Source organism: Curcuma longa, chromosome 10 (assembly GCF_044706935.1).
Source record: "Curcuma longa cultivar G26 ecotype Majalengka, Jawa Barat chromosome 10, ITB_CL_G26_1.1, whole genome shotgun sequence".
In the NCBI taxonomy this organism is placed as follows: Eukaryota; Viridiplantae; Streptophyta; class Magnoliopsida; order Zingiberales; family Zingiberaceae; genus Curcuma; species Curcuma longa.
In genome coordinates, this window is record NC_133870.1 from 10,368,525 (window position 1) to 10,383,413 (window position 14,889).

General features: G+C 43.0%; 1 protein-coding gene and 1 pseudogene across 1 annotated transcript; one reads left to right on the forward strand and one right to left on the reverse strand.

Annotated features, from left to right (window-relative positions):
* The first annotated feature begins 4,686 nt into the window (after nucleotides 1–4,686).
* Nucleotides 4,687–7,075, forward strand: LOC141836149 (ARM REPEAT PROTEIN INTERACTING WITH ABF2-like). The gene has a single exon (XM_074723568.1). The coding sequence runs from the start codon at nucleotides 4,687–4,689 to the stop codon at nucleotides 6,829–6,831; it is 2,145 nt and encodes a 714-aa protein (XP_074579669.1). The 3' UTR covers nucleotides 6,832–7,075.
* A 118-nt stretch (nucleotides 7,076–7,193) lies between these two features.
* LOC141835622 (uncharacterized) lies at nucleotides 7,194–13,666 on the reverse strand (annotated as a pseudogene).
* Nucleotides 13,667–14,889: the final 1,223 nt, after the last annotated feature.

The following is a 14,889-nucleotide window of genomic DNA, read 5'->3' on the forward strand; positions in this document are numbered from 1 at the left end:
CTCGCCGGCGAAACAGCGAGGCTCGCTGCCTCGCCCCTCTGGCCGTCTTCCTCCGTTCCTCGCCGGTGAAACCGCGACTCCGCGAGGCTTCAAGCTCGCCCCTCTGGCCGTCTTCCTCGCCGGCGAAACTGCGAGGCTCACCGGCCGCCGCTCGCCCTTCAGCCCTCTGTCCAGTGGCCCTCTTCTTCAATCTTCGACCGTCTTCCTCGCCGGCGAAACCGAGAGGGCCTCGCCCCTCTGGTCGAGTGGTCTGTGGTCGTCTTCTTCGGATTGCTGTTTACAGTTCGTCTGATTGCTGTTTACTCAAACAGTCAAGCCGATCCGGTAGTTTCTTTTACTTTTTTTAATATTATTGTTGTTGAGATTTAGCTTTAAGATAGTAATTTTTTGTGTTTGATCCAGCTGTTCTACGAATCTTTTGACGAATCGTTCGAGGGCAGTGGATCGTTTGACGGATTACCAAGGTAAATTATTTCTGTTTATTTTTAATTGTTAGTAGATAGTTCATTATTAAAGTAAATATTTATTTCTGTTCTATTATTAATTGTTAGTAGATTGTTAGTAGATAGTTCATTATTAGAGTAAATAAATATTTATTTCTGTTCTATTATTAATTGTTAGTAGATAGTTCATTATTAGAGTAAATAAATATTTATTTCTGTTCTATTAATAATTTTGCATCTAAAAAAGCAAGAAAATTTAATTTTATATAAAAAATTTATTTTTAAAATTAAAATTTTAATTTATTTTAAAAATTTTTTAAACTCACCATTGTCGGTCTCAAGTCCGAATAAAAAAGGGTGAGAGAAAATTTTTTAAAATAATAACAATCATTTTAAAAAAAATTTCGCCTAGAGCCCTCCGTGAGCTTGAGCCGCCCCTGATTACAGGCACCGGTGGCGCCGACTGCTTCCGTTGCTGAGAATGATGCTGCAGCAACCACTGCGGAGAAAGAAGAGAACGGGAAATCCGATGATGCATCTGCTCCTCGAGCTCGGAAGTCGAGAAGGGAGACATGAGGTAGCAAGTTTTGCCTGAGATGTTGGAGTTTAGATCCAGCCAATGCCTCTATAAAAATAATATGAAAAACTTGTCTTATTACAAGGGATAATCCCTTATTTATACATGAATATAACGACTTATTCTAGGAGAATTATTATAAAAGAATAAACAGATTATTATCCCTAAATATTATAACACTCCCCCTCAAGCTGGAGAATATAAATTATATTACTCAGCTTGTTACATATGTAGTCAATTCGAGGACCTCTTAGTGACTTGACGAATATATCTGCTAGTTGATCCTGTGAATTAACAAAACTAGTAGATATTTCACCAGATATGACTTTCTCTCTGACAAAGTGATAATCGACTTCAATATGTTTTGTCCTCTCATGAAAAATTGGATTCGAAGCAATATGCATAGCGGCTTGATTGTCACATATAAGTGACATTTGTGTAACCTCTTCAAATCTTAGCTCTTGAAGTAACTGTTTGAGCTATATAAGCTCTTGATTGGCTATGACCATAGCTCGATATTCTGCCTCTGCACTGGATCTTGCCATAACATTTTGCTTTTTGCTTTTCCAAGAAACAAGGTTATCTCCGACAAATATACAATAACCAGAAATAGATTTCCTATCAATGGGAGATTCTGTCCAATCTGCATCAGAATACCCTACGACTCGAGTATGTCCTTTGTCTTCGTACAGAAGACCCTTTCCTGGAGTGCTTTTGATATATCGAATAATGCGAGTCACAACATCCCAATGTTCATTGCATGGAGAGTTGAGAAACTGACTTACTACACTTGCTGCAAATGAGATATCCGGACGAGTAACAATAAGATAGCTTAGTCTCCCAACTAATCGCCTGTATCGTTCAAGGTTTGGAAGAGGCTCCCCTGATTTGGCATGAGCTTGATATTAGGATCCATTAGAGTGTCAACTGCCTTTGAGTTTAACATGTTTGTTTCTTCTAGAATATCAATTGCATACTTCTTTGGGATATGATAATCCCATCTTTAGACTGTGCTACTTCTATCCCCAAAAAATATTTGAGTTTGTCGAGATCTTTTGTCTGAAAATGTTTGAAAAGATGTTTTTTCATCTGTGAAATCCTGAGATGATCACTACCTGTGATAACAATATCATCAACATAAACTACCACTTCAAGAGCTAAGATAGGACACAAATTTTAAAATCCCTCCTCTTTTTTTTCGTCGACTCTTCTTCTCGCACCCAATAATCGCCCCTATTTCCTACCCGTCCTAATAAATAGTTCTACTCCTCTAGAATTGATCGAGAAAGACGAGTAGACGGACGGGTAATCGGTAGGTTGGTGGAGAAACTTATTTCGGGAAAGAGAGCTGCTTTTCGCACCCCCCTCGACACCGCACCCCTCCCACTTTCTCTCTCCTATTTTAATGATATTTCTATCCTCTTCTTTTTATTTATTTATTTTTTATTTTTTAAATTTTTATTTAGTTTTATTTTTTAATTAATTTTATTTAAAAATAGCTCTCATATATTTTCAATTTTATTTAGTTTTATTTTTTAATTAATTTAATTTATTATTTTTTTCATCAATACGATATTTTTTCAATTTTATTTAATTTTTATTTAGTTTTATTTTTTAATCAATTTTATTTATTATTTTTTATCAATACTTTATTTTTAGAATTTTATATAAAATTTATTTTTAATCAATTTTGTTTATTATATTTTTTTAATTTTATATTAATTTTATATTAATTTTATATATTATTTTTTTCATAATACTTGTAATTTTTTTCAATTAATTATTTTTTAAATTTTGTGTTTTTATTGATTTTATTTTTTTGTTAATCAGTTTTTTTTTCAATTTTTTTTTATTAATTTTATTTTTTTGAATAATTTTTTTTATATGTTTATAATCTTTTATTTATTTTTAGTTATAAATTTTAGAAGTTATTATTTATAAAAATTTTTAAAAGTATAAAAATATGGATCAAAATAAAAATTATATATAAGTATTAATGAAAAAATAATAAATAAAATTAATTTAAAAATAAAATTAAATAAAAATTAATTACAATTAAAAAATATATATAAGTATTAATGAAAAAATAAAAAAAAAATTAATTTAAAAAATAAAACTAAATAAAAATTAATTACAATATATATATATATAAAAGTAAAATAAAATAAAAATAAAGAAAAAAAAAGGGTTAAAAGTGTCATTTGAATGGGAGAGAGAGAGAGGAGGGAAGGGGGGGGGGGGGGGGGGGGGGGGGGGGGTGAAGAGGGGTGCGAAAAGCAATTTGCTTCGGTAAACGAAAGGAAGCCCGATAATCCAACCCTCCTCACCCACTCCTCGTGGATTCGCTGCAAATGTACTTTCAACCAAATCCGGTCTAGGCATAGGCCACTAAGGCCTATGTCTAGGGTTCAATTTTAATTGGGGTCCAATTTTTAATATATCAATGTATATATTTTAAAAAAATAAAAATTATTAAAATATTTTTAATAACCGATTTAGCTGATTAGGGCCCCAAATAAAAAAGAAAAACCCTTAAAATGCTACCAAACTCTTCCATCTATATGATTAGAATAACCGGTTTAGCTGATTAAGGTCCCAATTGAAACTGTAATGTCGTTTATATGATTATATCAACTAGAAGTAAACTCTTGTTTCTTCAATAAAACTTATCAAATCAAATTCTTTGACTTAAAACCATACATACTGGTTCAACTCTTTTTGATTTTTTGCCTTTGCGAGTTCGCCGTCGGTCGTTCGTTGTTTGCCCTTCGCCACCAAACCCTTCCCTTCACATTCGCAGTTCGCCAGACCTCGTCGGCTTATCGCGGTTGAAGAAGAGTAGGACCAAAGAAAAGTAGTAAGCACCGAGCACCTCCTCTGTGAATCTGTTCCTTTTTGCTACGCATAAATTATGTTTTATTATTATTTAATTTTAAAATAATTTTATTCTACACAATAATAGGGAATTATATTTTTATTATTATTATTTGAATATAAATATGTCTGAATAAAAAATTATATTTTTATTTTCATAAAATTAATATTTTAATTTATTTTAAAAAAATTTTACATCCAGATCTCAAGTTCGAATAAAAAAATGAATTTTTTTAAAAAATAATAATAATTATTTAAAAAATTTTTTGCCTAGGACATCTAGTAACTTGAGCCGCCCTTGAATCCGGTATATAAATTATCTATACTGTTTATTTTTAGGTTGGGAGGTTTAGATTAATTCTGTAACATCCGTTTAGCGAAAATATCTGGAGGAGATCATTCCGTTCTAATTAATCGCGCGCGAGGCACAATGTCATGGGCGCATAATAATAATCCCTTTAAATTTCCATTTATGGTCGCAAATTGCAATAAATGAAAAAAATAGCCCCCGTGTTAGTTCCCCTCTTAAAAGAGAATCAGTTTTAAGATAAAAATTTATTATTAAAATTAAAACTTTTTATTATAATATATCAATTAATAATTTATTTATTAATTTATTAATTAATCAAGTACTTTAATATTCTTATAAATTGTATCCCTCGTATGAAAATTATCTTGAGCAAATTTTATTTCTTTCCACTTCTCTTGTTCTCCGCTTCGGTTTTCCTTCTCTTAACACCTCTCTCTCGTTCTCTTTGTCTCGCCTTCTTCCTCTCAGTTCGATTCGATCTGATGGAGGCGGAGCAGCAGCGGCAGCGGAGGAAGGGGCAGAAGCGGAAGGAGGAGGAGGGCAGCAACGGCGCCGTCGCGGCCGACGCGTCTCCGTCCTCGATGGAGGTGGAGCCGGAGGAGATGGGCGAGGAGATCTGCTGCCATCGCTCGCATCAATCGCTCGCCTGCGAGGTCCAGACCCAGATTGAGGTCCTGGAGCGCTCCTTTTCATGGCGCGTTGTAGATCGAGCCGATGCCAACCGCGCTACCCACGTCCTCGCCGAGCTCGCTAAAAACGAGGATGATGTGAACACGATCGTTGAAGGAGGGGCCGTGTCGGCGCTGGTGAAGCATCTGCAAGAGCCTCCGGATGTCGGTTCGGGCGGAGGAGATGGCGTTTTTGAGCACGAGGTCGAGGAGGGGAGCGCGTTTGCTCTCGGCCTGCTCGCCGTCAAGCCTGAACATCAGCAACTTATAGTTGATGCTGGTGCCTTGCCTCTGCTTGTAAATCTCTTAAAAAGGCATAAGAAAGGTTCCAACTGCCAAGCAGTTAATGATCTTGTTAGGAGAGCAGCTGACGCAATTACTAATCTTGCTCATGAAAATAGCAATATCAAAACATATGTCAGGTATGAAGGTGGGATTCCACCCCTTGTGCAACTGTTGGAATCTACAGATCTGAAGGTACTGAGAGCTGCTGCAGGTGCTTTGAGGACTTTGGCATTTAAGAATGACAGTAACAAAAATCAGATTGTGGAATGTAAGGCTCTTCCCACATTGATTCTCATGCTTCGCTCAGATGATCCTGCCATCCATTATGAAGCGGTTGGCGTTATTGGAATTCTTGTTCATTCATCCCCTAACATAAAGAAAGAAGTTCTCACTGAAGGAGCATTGCAACCAGTGATTGACTTATTAAGTTCATGCTGCACCGAGAGCCAAAGGGAAGCAGCAATGTTGTTGGGGCAGTTTGCTTCAGCTGATTCAGATTGCAAGGTGCACATTGTGCAAAGGGGTGCACTACGACCTCTAATTGAGATGCTTCAGTCATTAGATTTTCAGCTAAAGGAGATGTCTGCATTTGCTCTTGTAAGATTGGCACAGGACTCGCACAACCAAGCTGGTATTGTTTTCAATGGTGGTTTGGTGCCTTTGCTAAAACTTCTTGACTCAAAAAATGGGTCTCTGCAGCAGAAGGCTGCATCTGCTCTTTATGGAATTGCAGAGAATGAGGATAATGTTGTTGATTTTGTCAAAGTAGGAGGCGTTCAGAGACTACAAGATGGTGAATTCATTGTCCAGGCAACAAAAGATTGCATTGCAAAAACATTGAAAAGATTGGAGGAGAAAATCAATGGCCGAGTATTGAGACATTTGCTATATTTGATGCGAGTTGGAGAGAAGGCTGTCCAAAGACGTGTAGCACTGGCTCTTGCTCACCTATGCCCGCCTGAAGAACAAAGAAGAATTTTCATTGATAACAATGGGATGGATATTCTTCTTGAGTTAGTAGTAGGGTCTTCTATTATTTTAAAACAGCAGCAGGATGGTTCACTTGCACTTTACAAAATGGCCAACAAAGCTAAGATGCTTTCTTCTGTGGATGCTGCTCCTCCTTCCCCTACCCCTACCCCTACCCCACAGGTATATCTCGGCGAGCAATATGTGAACAATTCCACACTGTCAGATGTTACTTTTCTTGTCCAAGGCAAATGCTTCTTTGCACACCGGATGGCTTTGCTTGCTTCATCAGATGTATTTCGAGCAATGCTTGATGGCGGATATACGGAGAAGGATGCAAGAGACATTGAGATTCCCAACATAAGATGGGAGATTTTTGAACTAATGATGAGGTTCATATACACCGGAGCAGTCGAGGTCACAAACATGGTGCTGGCACAAGACCTCCTAAGAGCTGCGGATCAGTATCTCCTGGAGGGCCTCAAACGCTCGTGCGAATATAGCATTGCACAGGATATCAACATCGACAACATCTCCAGCATGTACGAATTGTCGGAGGCATTCAATGCGATGTCGTTGAGGCAAACTTGCATCTTGTTTATTTTGGAGCAATTCGATAAGCTAAGCATCATACCTGGGTATTGTCATCTCATCCAGCGAATCATCCCGGACATACGCAGCTACTTCGACAAAGCTTTGCTTTGAAGCCTAATCCGAGCATCACTGAATCCTAACTAACTATTCTTTCTGGACGCTGTCAGTGTAGTAGGGTAACTTGTGCTGATAGGGACTGTACAGTTTGAGCCTATTTGCACCATTGTTTTTGTTCTTAGAGTGAGTGGGTTCGAGGGAAGAACATGCTCTCTGCTTCCTCTGTGTTTTTTGTTTAGTAGAAACGATTAAGATCGGGACCCCAGCTAATCATCTAATCTAATCTAATCTAAAGATGTGTTAAAAAAAAATAAAAAAATAAAAAAATAAAAGGTTTGTTTCTTTTTCTCATATATTTATTATTCACGAAATAAACGCAATATATTTTTTCTAATATATTAAATAAAAATAATAATTTAAAAAACGGAGAACTCCGCCGGCGCTTCTGCGGAGGAGGTAGGTCGCCGCCTCGGCCGCTTCTTCCCTTCCTTGGAAGCGGAAATTTCCTCCACCGTCCGCTCGACGTTCAGCCCCTCGACGCCATCGACACCTTCACCCAATTCCTCCCCCGTTTCCGCCAGCGAAGGGATGAACGGAGCGGAGGCCGCACCACCCGGAGGACCTCATCCCAGTTGGTTTGGTCCTTTCGAAGAATTCGTGCGCCTTGATGCCTTCGCACGAGATCCGCCGCACGGGGTCCTTCTCGAGGAGCCGACGGATGAGGCGTCGCAACGACGTGGGCTCGCCGGTGAGCTCGGGCTGCTTGGTCAGGATCCGGTAGAAGGTCTCCTTCCGATCCTGCCCCCTGAAGGGCGTCCGCCCGTAGAGCATCTCGTAGAGCACCACACCCAGCCCCCACCAGTCGACGGCGAGGTCGTGGCCTCGCCCCTCGATGATCTCCGGCGCCACGTAATCCTCTGTCCCCACGAACGAGTTCGACTTCCCGCTCGATGATGACTCGTTCGATGGCGGCGGAGGGTTCCTCGCGGAGGCAGGGGATTCGGTGGCTTCCGGCGAGACGCCGGAGTTGAAGGAGAAACAGCCCAGTAAGCGCCGCTCCTTCTTTTTCGTGTTTTTCTTTTTCGCTTCTTGCTTGTTGCCATTGCGCTCCGGCGCCAGTTCACGGCGGCGGAAAGAGGTAGAACCGAGCGGATTCGGCGGTGATCTGGGTGGGAGTTTGGTGGAGAGATCGAAATCGACTAGCATTAGGTGGCCGTTGTCTTGGATGAGGATGTTCTCCGGCTTCAGATCTCGATAAACGATTCCCAATCCGTGGAGGTATTCCAGCGCCAGCACCAACTCGGCGGCGTAGAATCTGATCGCGTCGTCGGAGAACATCTTCTCACTCTGGCGGCGGCGGAGGGAGGCGAGATCGCCGCCAGAGACATTTGTGTAAGCCCATGTAATCTCTCAGCCTTGTTATGAATATCTTGTAGTTTACAGTATAGTGCTCGATATTTTGTGGTCCTCATTAAGTCAAATAAATAAATAAAAATTATGCCACTTCTCTAATAGATAGCCGTCTGATTAAATGTAATATACTGATCGAACGGCTCATCTACATCAGGAAGCCCTAATCCGGCCACGACACGACAAATACAGGCGGCCCGCCCATCGCCGCCCTGCCCCGCTCTCGGTGTCTTCTTCCGTTCCGGCGGCGAGACTCCACGAATCGGGCCCAAGGAAGGCGTTTCCATGGCGAGCAACCCGTCGCAACTGCTCTCTTCAGAGCTCATCGATAGGTGCATCGGGTCGGAGATTTGGGTGATCATGAAAGGAGACAAGGACAAGGACATAATATAAGGATGAATTAAAGCATTAGAGTCCAGGTCACAAGCAGAGTTATCAAAATTCTCTCGGACCAAACAGGAGACCAAGCCACCAAGGCCCTCCTCCTAGAATCAAGAGACCGAGCCACCAAGGTCCTCCTCTTGAGGAATCCGGTTCAGAGCCACCAAGGTTCCCGGAGAAATCAGGTTTTGAGCCACCAAGGCTCCCTGAGATCGAGCTACCAAAGTTCACGGTGCTGAGCCGAGCTACCAAAGCTCTCCCGAACCAATCAGGTTCTGAGCCACCAAGGCTCCCTGAACACTCAGCTGAGCCACCAAGGCTCCCTGAGGAATCTGGTTCCCGGACAACTCGGTCCCGAGCCACCAAGGTTCCTCCTGGACCAATCCGGAGATAAATTACCAAAGCTTTCTCCATTCGCCCATGAGCACCAAGCTCTCGGCCATCTCGGTCCTGAGCCACCAAGGCTCCTCCTGGACCAATCCGAAGACAAGCTATCAAAGCTTTCTCCATTCGCCCATGAGCACCAAGCTCTCAGCCATCTCAGTCCTGAGCCACCAAAAGGCTCCTCCTGGACCAATCCTTAGACAAACTACCAAAGATTTCTCCACTCGCTCTTGAGCACCAAGTCATCATCAAAAACTAAGCCAAAACTAAGCCAGCCAGGAGTGGTCGACCAAATGGTCGACTACACTCGCCATGGTCGACCAAGAGAGCTTGGTCGACCACATGGTCGACCAAGAGGCCATGGTCGACCAAGAGAGCTTGGTCGACCACATGGTCGACCAAGAGGCCTTGGTCGACCATGTGGTCGACCAGGACTCCAGGTCCCTCTCTGCTCTCCCTTGACTCTCCCTCTCGGTTCTCCCTCTCGGCACTCTCGGCAGGATATCCTCTCGGCACTCGACACTCGGCAAATCCTCCATTCGGCTGTATTCCATCCGGCTACACTCCTTTCGACCATTTCTCCATTCGGCACGGCTCCACCAACTCCATTCGGCCATTACTTCATTCGGTCATTACTCCATTCGACCATGTCCCCATTTGGCTAAGTACCCATTTGGCCGTACTCCATTCGGCCGTACTCTCCATTCCATTCGGCCGGGTTTTGACCGGATTTCTATTAGGCCGAACTCCATTCGGTCAGGTCTCCATTCGGCCTTAGTCCATTCGGTCGGGTTTCCATTCGGTCAAGTTTTCATTCGGCTGAACTCCGTTTAATCTCGACAACTCCCATGGACCTGGTCGACCACGTGGTCGACCACTAAAGCTATGGTCGACCACGTGGTCGACCAAGGGGATTCATGGTCGACCATGTGGTCGACCACGTTTCATGCATGAAGCAAGATGTTTAGTCTTATGAATTGCATGAAACACGTCTTATGAATTTGCATGAAACACTTCATGCAACAAATTGTTTAATCTAATTGTTTAGTCACTTAATAGATTTGCATGAACCATTAATAAACAATTCATTAACATGTATTGTTTAGTCTAATGAATTGTTTCATGCAAATCTAATCGATTAACTTGGCGGATTGGGTAAACTTAAACTTACTTACCTAGCCCAACTAGTCCGGATAAGGCTAAACTTAAATCCTTTGTATTTGATCTGACTTTACTTGTCAAACAACAAAACAGACTCAAGTCTGGCCGGGTCAGACTGCATCAACAATCTCCCCCTTTTTGTTGTTTGACAACCCGATTTAAGTTTAGCCTACTAGGTCTTTTTCTAAACTTAGCCTACTCTCTCCCTTTGTCAAACATCAAAAAGAGTCTGTGGGGATCAGAAATTGGATTGCATTATGCTCCCCTTTATCTTAATAACAGAGAATGAGTAAGAGGATTCGGAAGTAACAATACTCCCCCTTAATTCATGATCATTCTCTTATCCCCTTAAAGATTCAATTTTAGCCCGGGTAGCAAGTTTAACCAACTATCCCCCTTACAGATTCAAGCTTTTCCCGGGTAGAACGTTTGAACAACTCTCCCCTTATCTAAACTTAAACAATTCTCTCTCTTAAAAATTCAAGTTTAGCCCGGGTAAAGCATTTTCTAAACTTAACCAACTAATAAACTTAGCCAGCTCTCCCCCTTAGTCGGACTCAATCTCTCTCCCTTGATTGCTCCCCCTAGATCTCTCTCCCAAGATTCCTGGGTCAGATAAATCGTTATCAGATGACACAATAAGTCGATATTGTATCTAGGTGCCATGTCTGAGTTACTACAGGCTACCATCACCAAGTAAGTCGGGAAAGAATTGCCGAGAAAAGAAACAACTCGGCTGATTGGAGAGTGATGGCTATGTGACTCGGCTGAGGAAGGGTTCTGGTCAACACTAAGCAAGCCGAGAAGGAATGGAGGTCGGATGAGAAGAGCAACAAAAGGTTTGGCTGGGAGGAGTGTGAAGAATTCAACCATACTCCCCCTTAAGTTGAGGTTCTCTCCCAGTTAACTCTCCCACATAAATGTTTGATTCCCTATATCTATTCCTCCCCCTAATTGAAATAAGAATTGGGGTCGAGGCAGTGATGTAGGCTGAGACAAAGAAAACTCCTTGTCAGACTGATCCATTTTCGTTATCAGAATAGGTCAATATGATATACAGATCAAGTCGGGCAGGAATTCTCAAATGACACATTAAGTAGATCAGTATAATTTCTAGGTGCCATAAGCTACAACCAATAAGCCGAGCAGAAGTTGCCGAGTAGAAAAATAACTCGGCTGAGAGGAGAATGACTCGGCTGTAGTAAGGGGTTGGCTGAGCCGAAAGATATGTCGGTAGAAATGTGGGTCAGGATTTTTAGAAGATGAGTCGGTGATAGATCACCAACCATACTTGTAGAATAAACCCAGTTATGAAAGTCCTTAATGATCAGGGAAATATATTCTAAGATCTTATTATGCAATACCTTTCCCTGATAATATACTCAGAGCATCCACACTCAACCATTCAAGTTGATAGGAGCTCCCCCTTGACCGATGCCGACTAGACACGGAAGATAGATGCCTTAGGTACCCACACTTTGGGTCATACTGCATCAACAATGCATGACTTCGGTACCCATGCCTTAGCCACACCCTTTTTAATTATCCGAGTCCTAGCAGTATGTGATTTATCATTAGTTCGTGCTAATACTGATTGGAAACTAGCTCCCTTGAGTTGAGATTGATATCCCAACCCAACCTTATTGTATACTCCCTTTTGGGAGTTCAAAATCATGTCAAAGGTCTTGGAGTTTGTTGAAAATTTTTCAAGCAACTGCTTGAGATCTCCTACTTGGTTCTTTAATGATTTGTTTTCATTCTCAAGAACCTCTACCCGAAAGTTATCAGTCTCATTCATCCTAACAGATCTTAAATTTTCTACTTCATGCTTTAAAGATTTAATATTATTTTTTGACTTCTTAAGCATGGTAGAAAGATATGAAATTGCTCTATAACATTTTTCTAATTTAAACAATGTTACCTCTTCATCATCCGAAGATGATGAAGTCGAGCTTGATTCCTCGCTGGAGCTTTCGGAGTCTGAATGTACTTGCGCCACGAAAGCGAAGTCGTGTGTGCTTTCCTCCGATGAGCTTGACGAGGACTCATCCCTCGCGGCTTTCAAAGCCATCTTCTTCTTCTTCTCCTTCTTTTTCCTTCCTCCTTTGCTCTTTTCACCTGCACACAGAGCTATACCTTTCTCTTTTTGATCTTTAGTAGCAAGCTCGTGCAGTTCCATCTCACAGAAAAATTCATCTATCTTTACTAGAGAAAGATCCTTGGACACCTTATACACATCCACCATGGATGACCATAAGGTGGTCCTCGGAAATGCTTTTAGTGCATACCTGACGAGATCACGGTTCTCAATGTGCTCGCCAACGGAGTGGAGACCGTTGATGATTTCCTTGAATCTTCTGTGGAGCTCGCTCACGGTCTCCCCTTCCTTCATCGTGAGATTTTGAAGCTGATTCTGGAATAAGTACCTCTTTGCTACACGAGAGTCCCGGTTACCCTCGTGCAGCTCGATGAGCTTGTTCCACAGATCCTTCGCGCTTGAGAATGGACTAACCTTGGTGAGTTGGTCTCTGTTAAGCCCGCACTGAAGGGTGACCACAGCTTGAGCATCAGCTTGACTCTTTCTTATTTGCTCAGTTGTTCATCTTGAAGAGCCGAGCTCCTTGCCTTCTTTATCCTTTGGAGGAGTGAATCCCTCCATTACTGAGAACCACATAGAGATATCGGTCTTCAAATAATACTTCATGCGGCTTCTCCAATTCTGAAAATCTGATCCATCGAAAAACGGGGGTCTGGTGGTGCTGAATCCCTCCTTCATATCCATTTGATGTTGCTCGTTGGGTGTTAATCCGGATGACAGAGCAGCCTTGATCTGATACCACTTGATGGATCTCTTGGATACCGACTAGAGAGGGGGGTGTGAATAGCCGCTCACACTTTTCACTTTTCTTCCTTGTCTTCGTTTGCGCGGCGGAAATGATAACTTGATCAGATACAAACGAAGATCAGCATGCTAACTCAAGGATTTACGAGGTTTGGAGATAACTTGCTCCTACTCCTCGGTGTGTCCGTAAGGTGGACGAATCCTTGATCCTTTGGCAGATCAGACCCCAGTAACATCGGCTATATCTTTTCTCCTTCTCGGTGGAGGAAACTCTCCACAGAATGTCTCAAAGATACAAAGATAAGCTCAAGACAGGAGAATACAATGAATCAAAGACTAGACAACAGAGACAACAAGAACCCCTTGCCGCTCAAGCATGTTCCTCCAAACATAGGACGTTGCTCTAGACAGAGACAACAAGAACAGCTTGCGACTCAAGCTGGTTCCTCCAAACACAAGACGTTGCTCTTGCTTCCTCTTCTTTGATTCACGATGAAGCTCTCGTAGGATTCGCAATATCGCTTGTGAGCTCCAAGGAACACAAGTTCAACCCCTCCTCAGCACTGCTTCCAGCTCTTGCTTCTTGTGCCCAACGGATCTCTGCGGCTTCCCTTCCCTGCCAGCTGCCAGTACTGCCACCAGCTGTCGTCCGTTGTCACTGAACTCCCCCTGCAGAAGAGACAACTCAAAAGCCTGCCTTGGAACTTTCATCATCCATTTGAATTTCCCTCCTTAACTTGTCCTGTATATCTGTACACTCAAAAGCTACATTAAAAATATTCAAGAACAAGGACATAATATGAGGATGGATTAAAACATTAGAGTCCAGGTCACGAGCAGAGCTACCAAAGCTCTCTCGGACCAAACAGAAGATCGAGCCACCAAGGCCCTCCTCCTAGAATCAAGAGACCGATCCACCAAGGCCCTCCTCTTGAGGAATACGGTTCAGAGCCACCAAGGCTCCAGGAAGAATCAGGTTCTGAGCCACCAAGGCTCCCTGAGATCGAGCTACCAAAGCTCACGGTCCTGAGCCGAGCTACCAAAGTCTCCCGAACCAATCAGGTTCTGAGCCACCAAGGCTCCTGAACACTCAGCTGAGCCACCAAGGCTCCCTGAGGAATCTGGTTCTGAGCCACCAAGGCTCACAGAGAAATTTTCGGCCATCCGCACCAAGCTCCCAGCCAACTCGGTCCTGAGCCACCAAGGCTCCTCCTGGACCAATCCGGAGACAAGCTACCAAAGCTTTCTCCATTCGCCCATGAGCACCAAGCTCTCGACCATCTTGGTCCTGAGCCACCAAGGCTCCTCCTGGACCAATCCGAAGACAAGCTATCAAAGCTTTCTCCATTCGCCCATGAGCACCAAGCTCTCGGTCATCTCGGTCCTGAGCCACCAAGGCTCCTCCTGGACCAATCCTGAGATAAGCTACCAAAGCTTTCTCCACTCGCTCATGAGCACCAAGCCATCATCAAAAACCAAGCCAGCCAGGAGTGGTCGACCATATGGTCGACTACACTCGCCATGGTTGACCATATGGTCGACCAAAGGGCCTTGGTATGGTCGACCAAGAGAGCTTGGTCGATCACATGGTCGACCAAGAGGCCTTGGTCGACCACGTGGTCGACCAAGGGAGCCTTGGTCGACCATGTGGTCCTTGGTCGACCATGTGGTCGACCAGGACTCCAGGTCCCTCTCTGCTCTCCCTTGACTCTCCCTCTCGATTCTCCCTCTCGGCAGGATATCCTCTCGGCACTCGGCAAATCCTCCATTCGATCGTATTCCATTCGACTACACTCCTTTCGGCCATTTCTTCATTCGGCACGGCTCCACCAACTCCATTCGGCCATTACTTCATTCGGTCATTACTCCATTCGGCCATGTCCCCATTTGGCTAAGTACCCATTTGGCCGTACTCCATTCGGTCGTACTCTCCA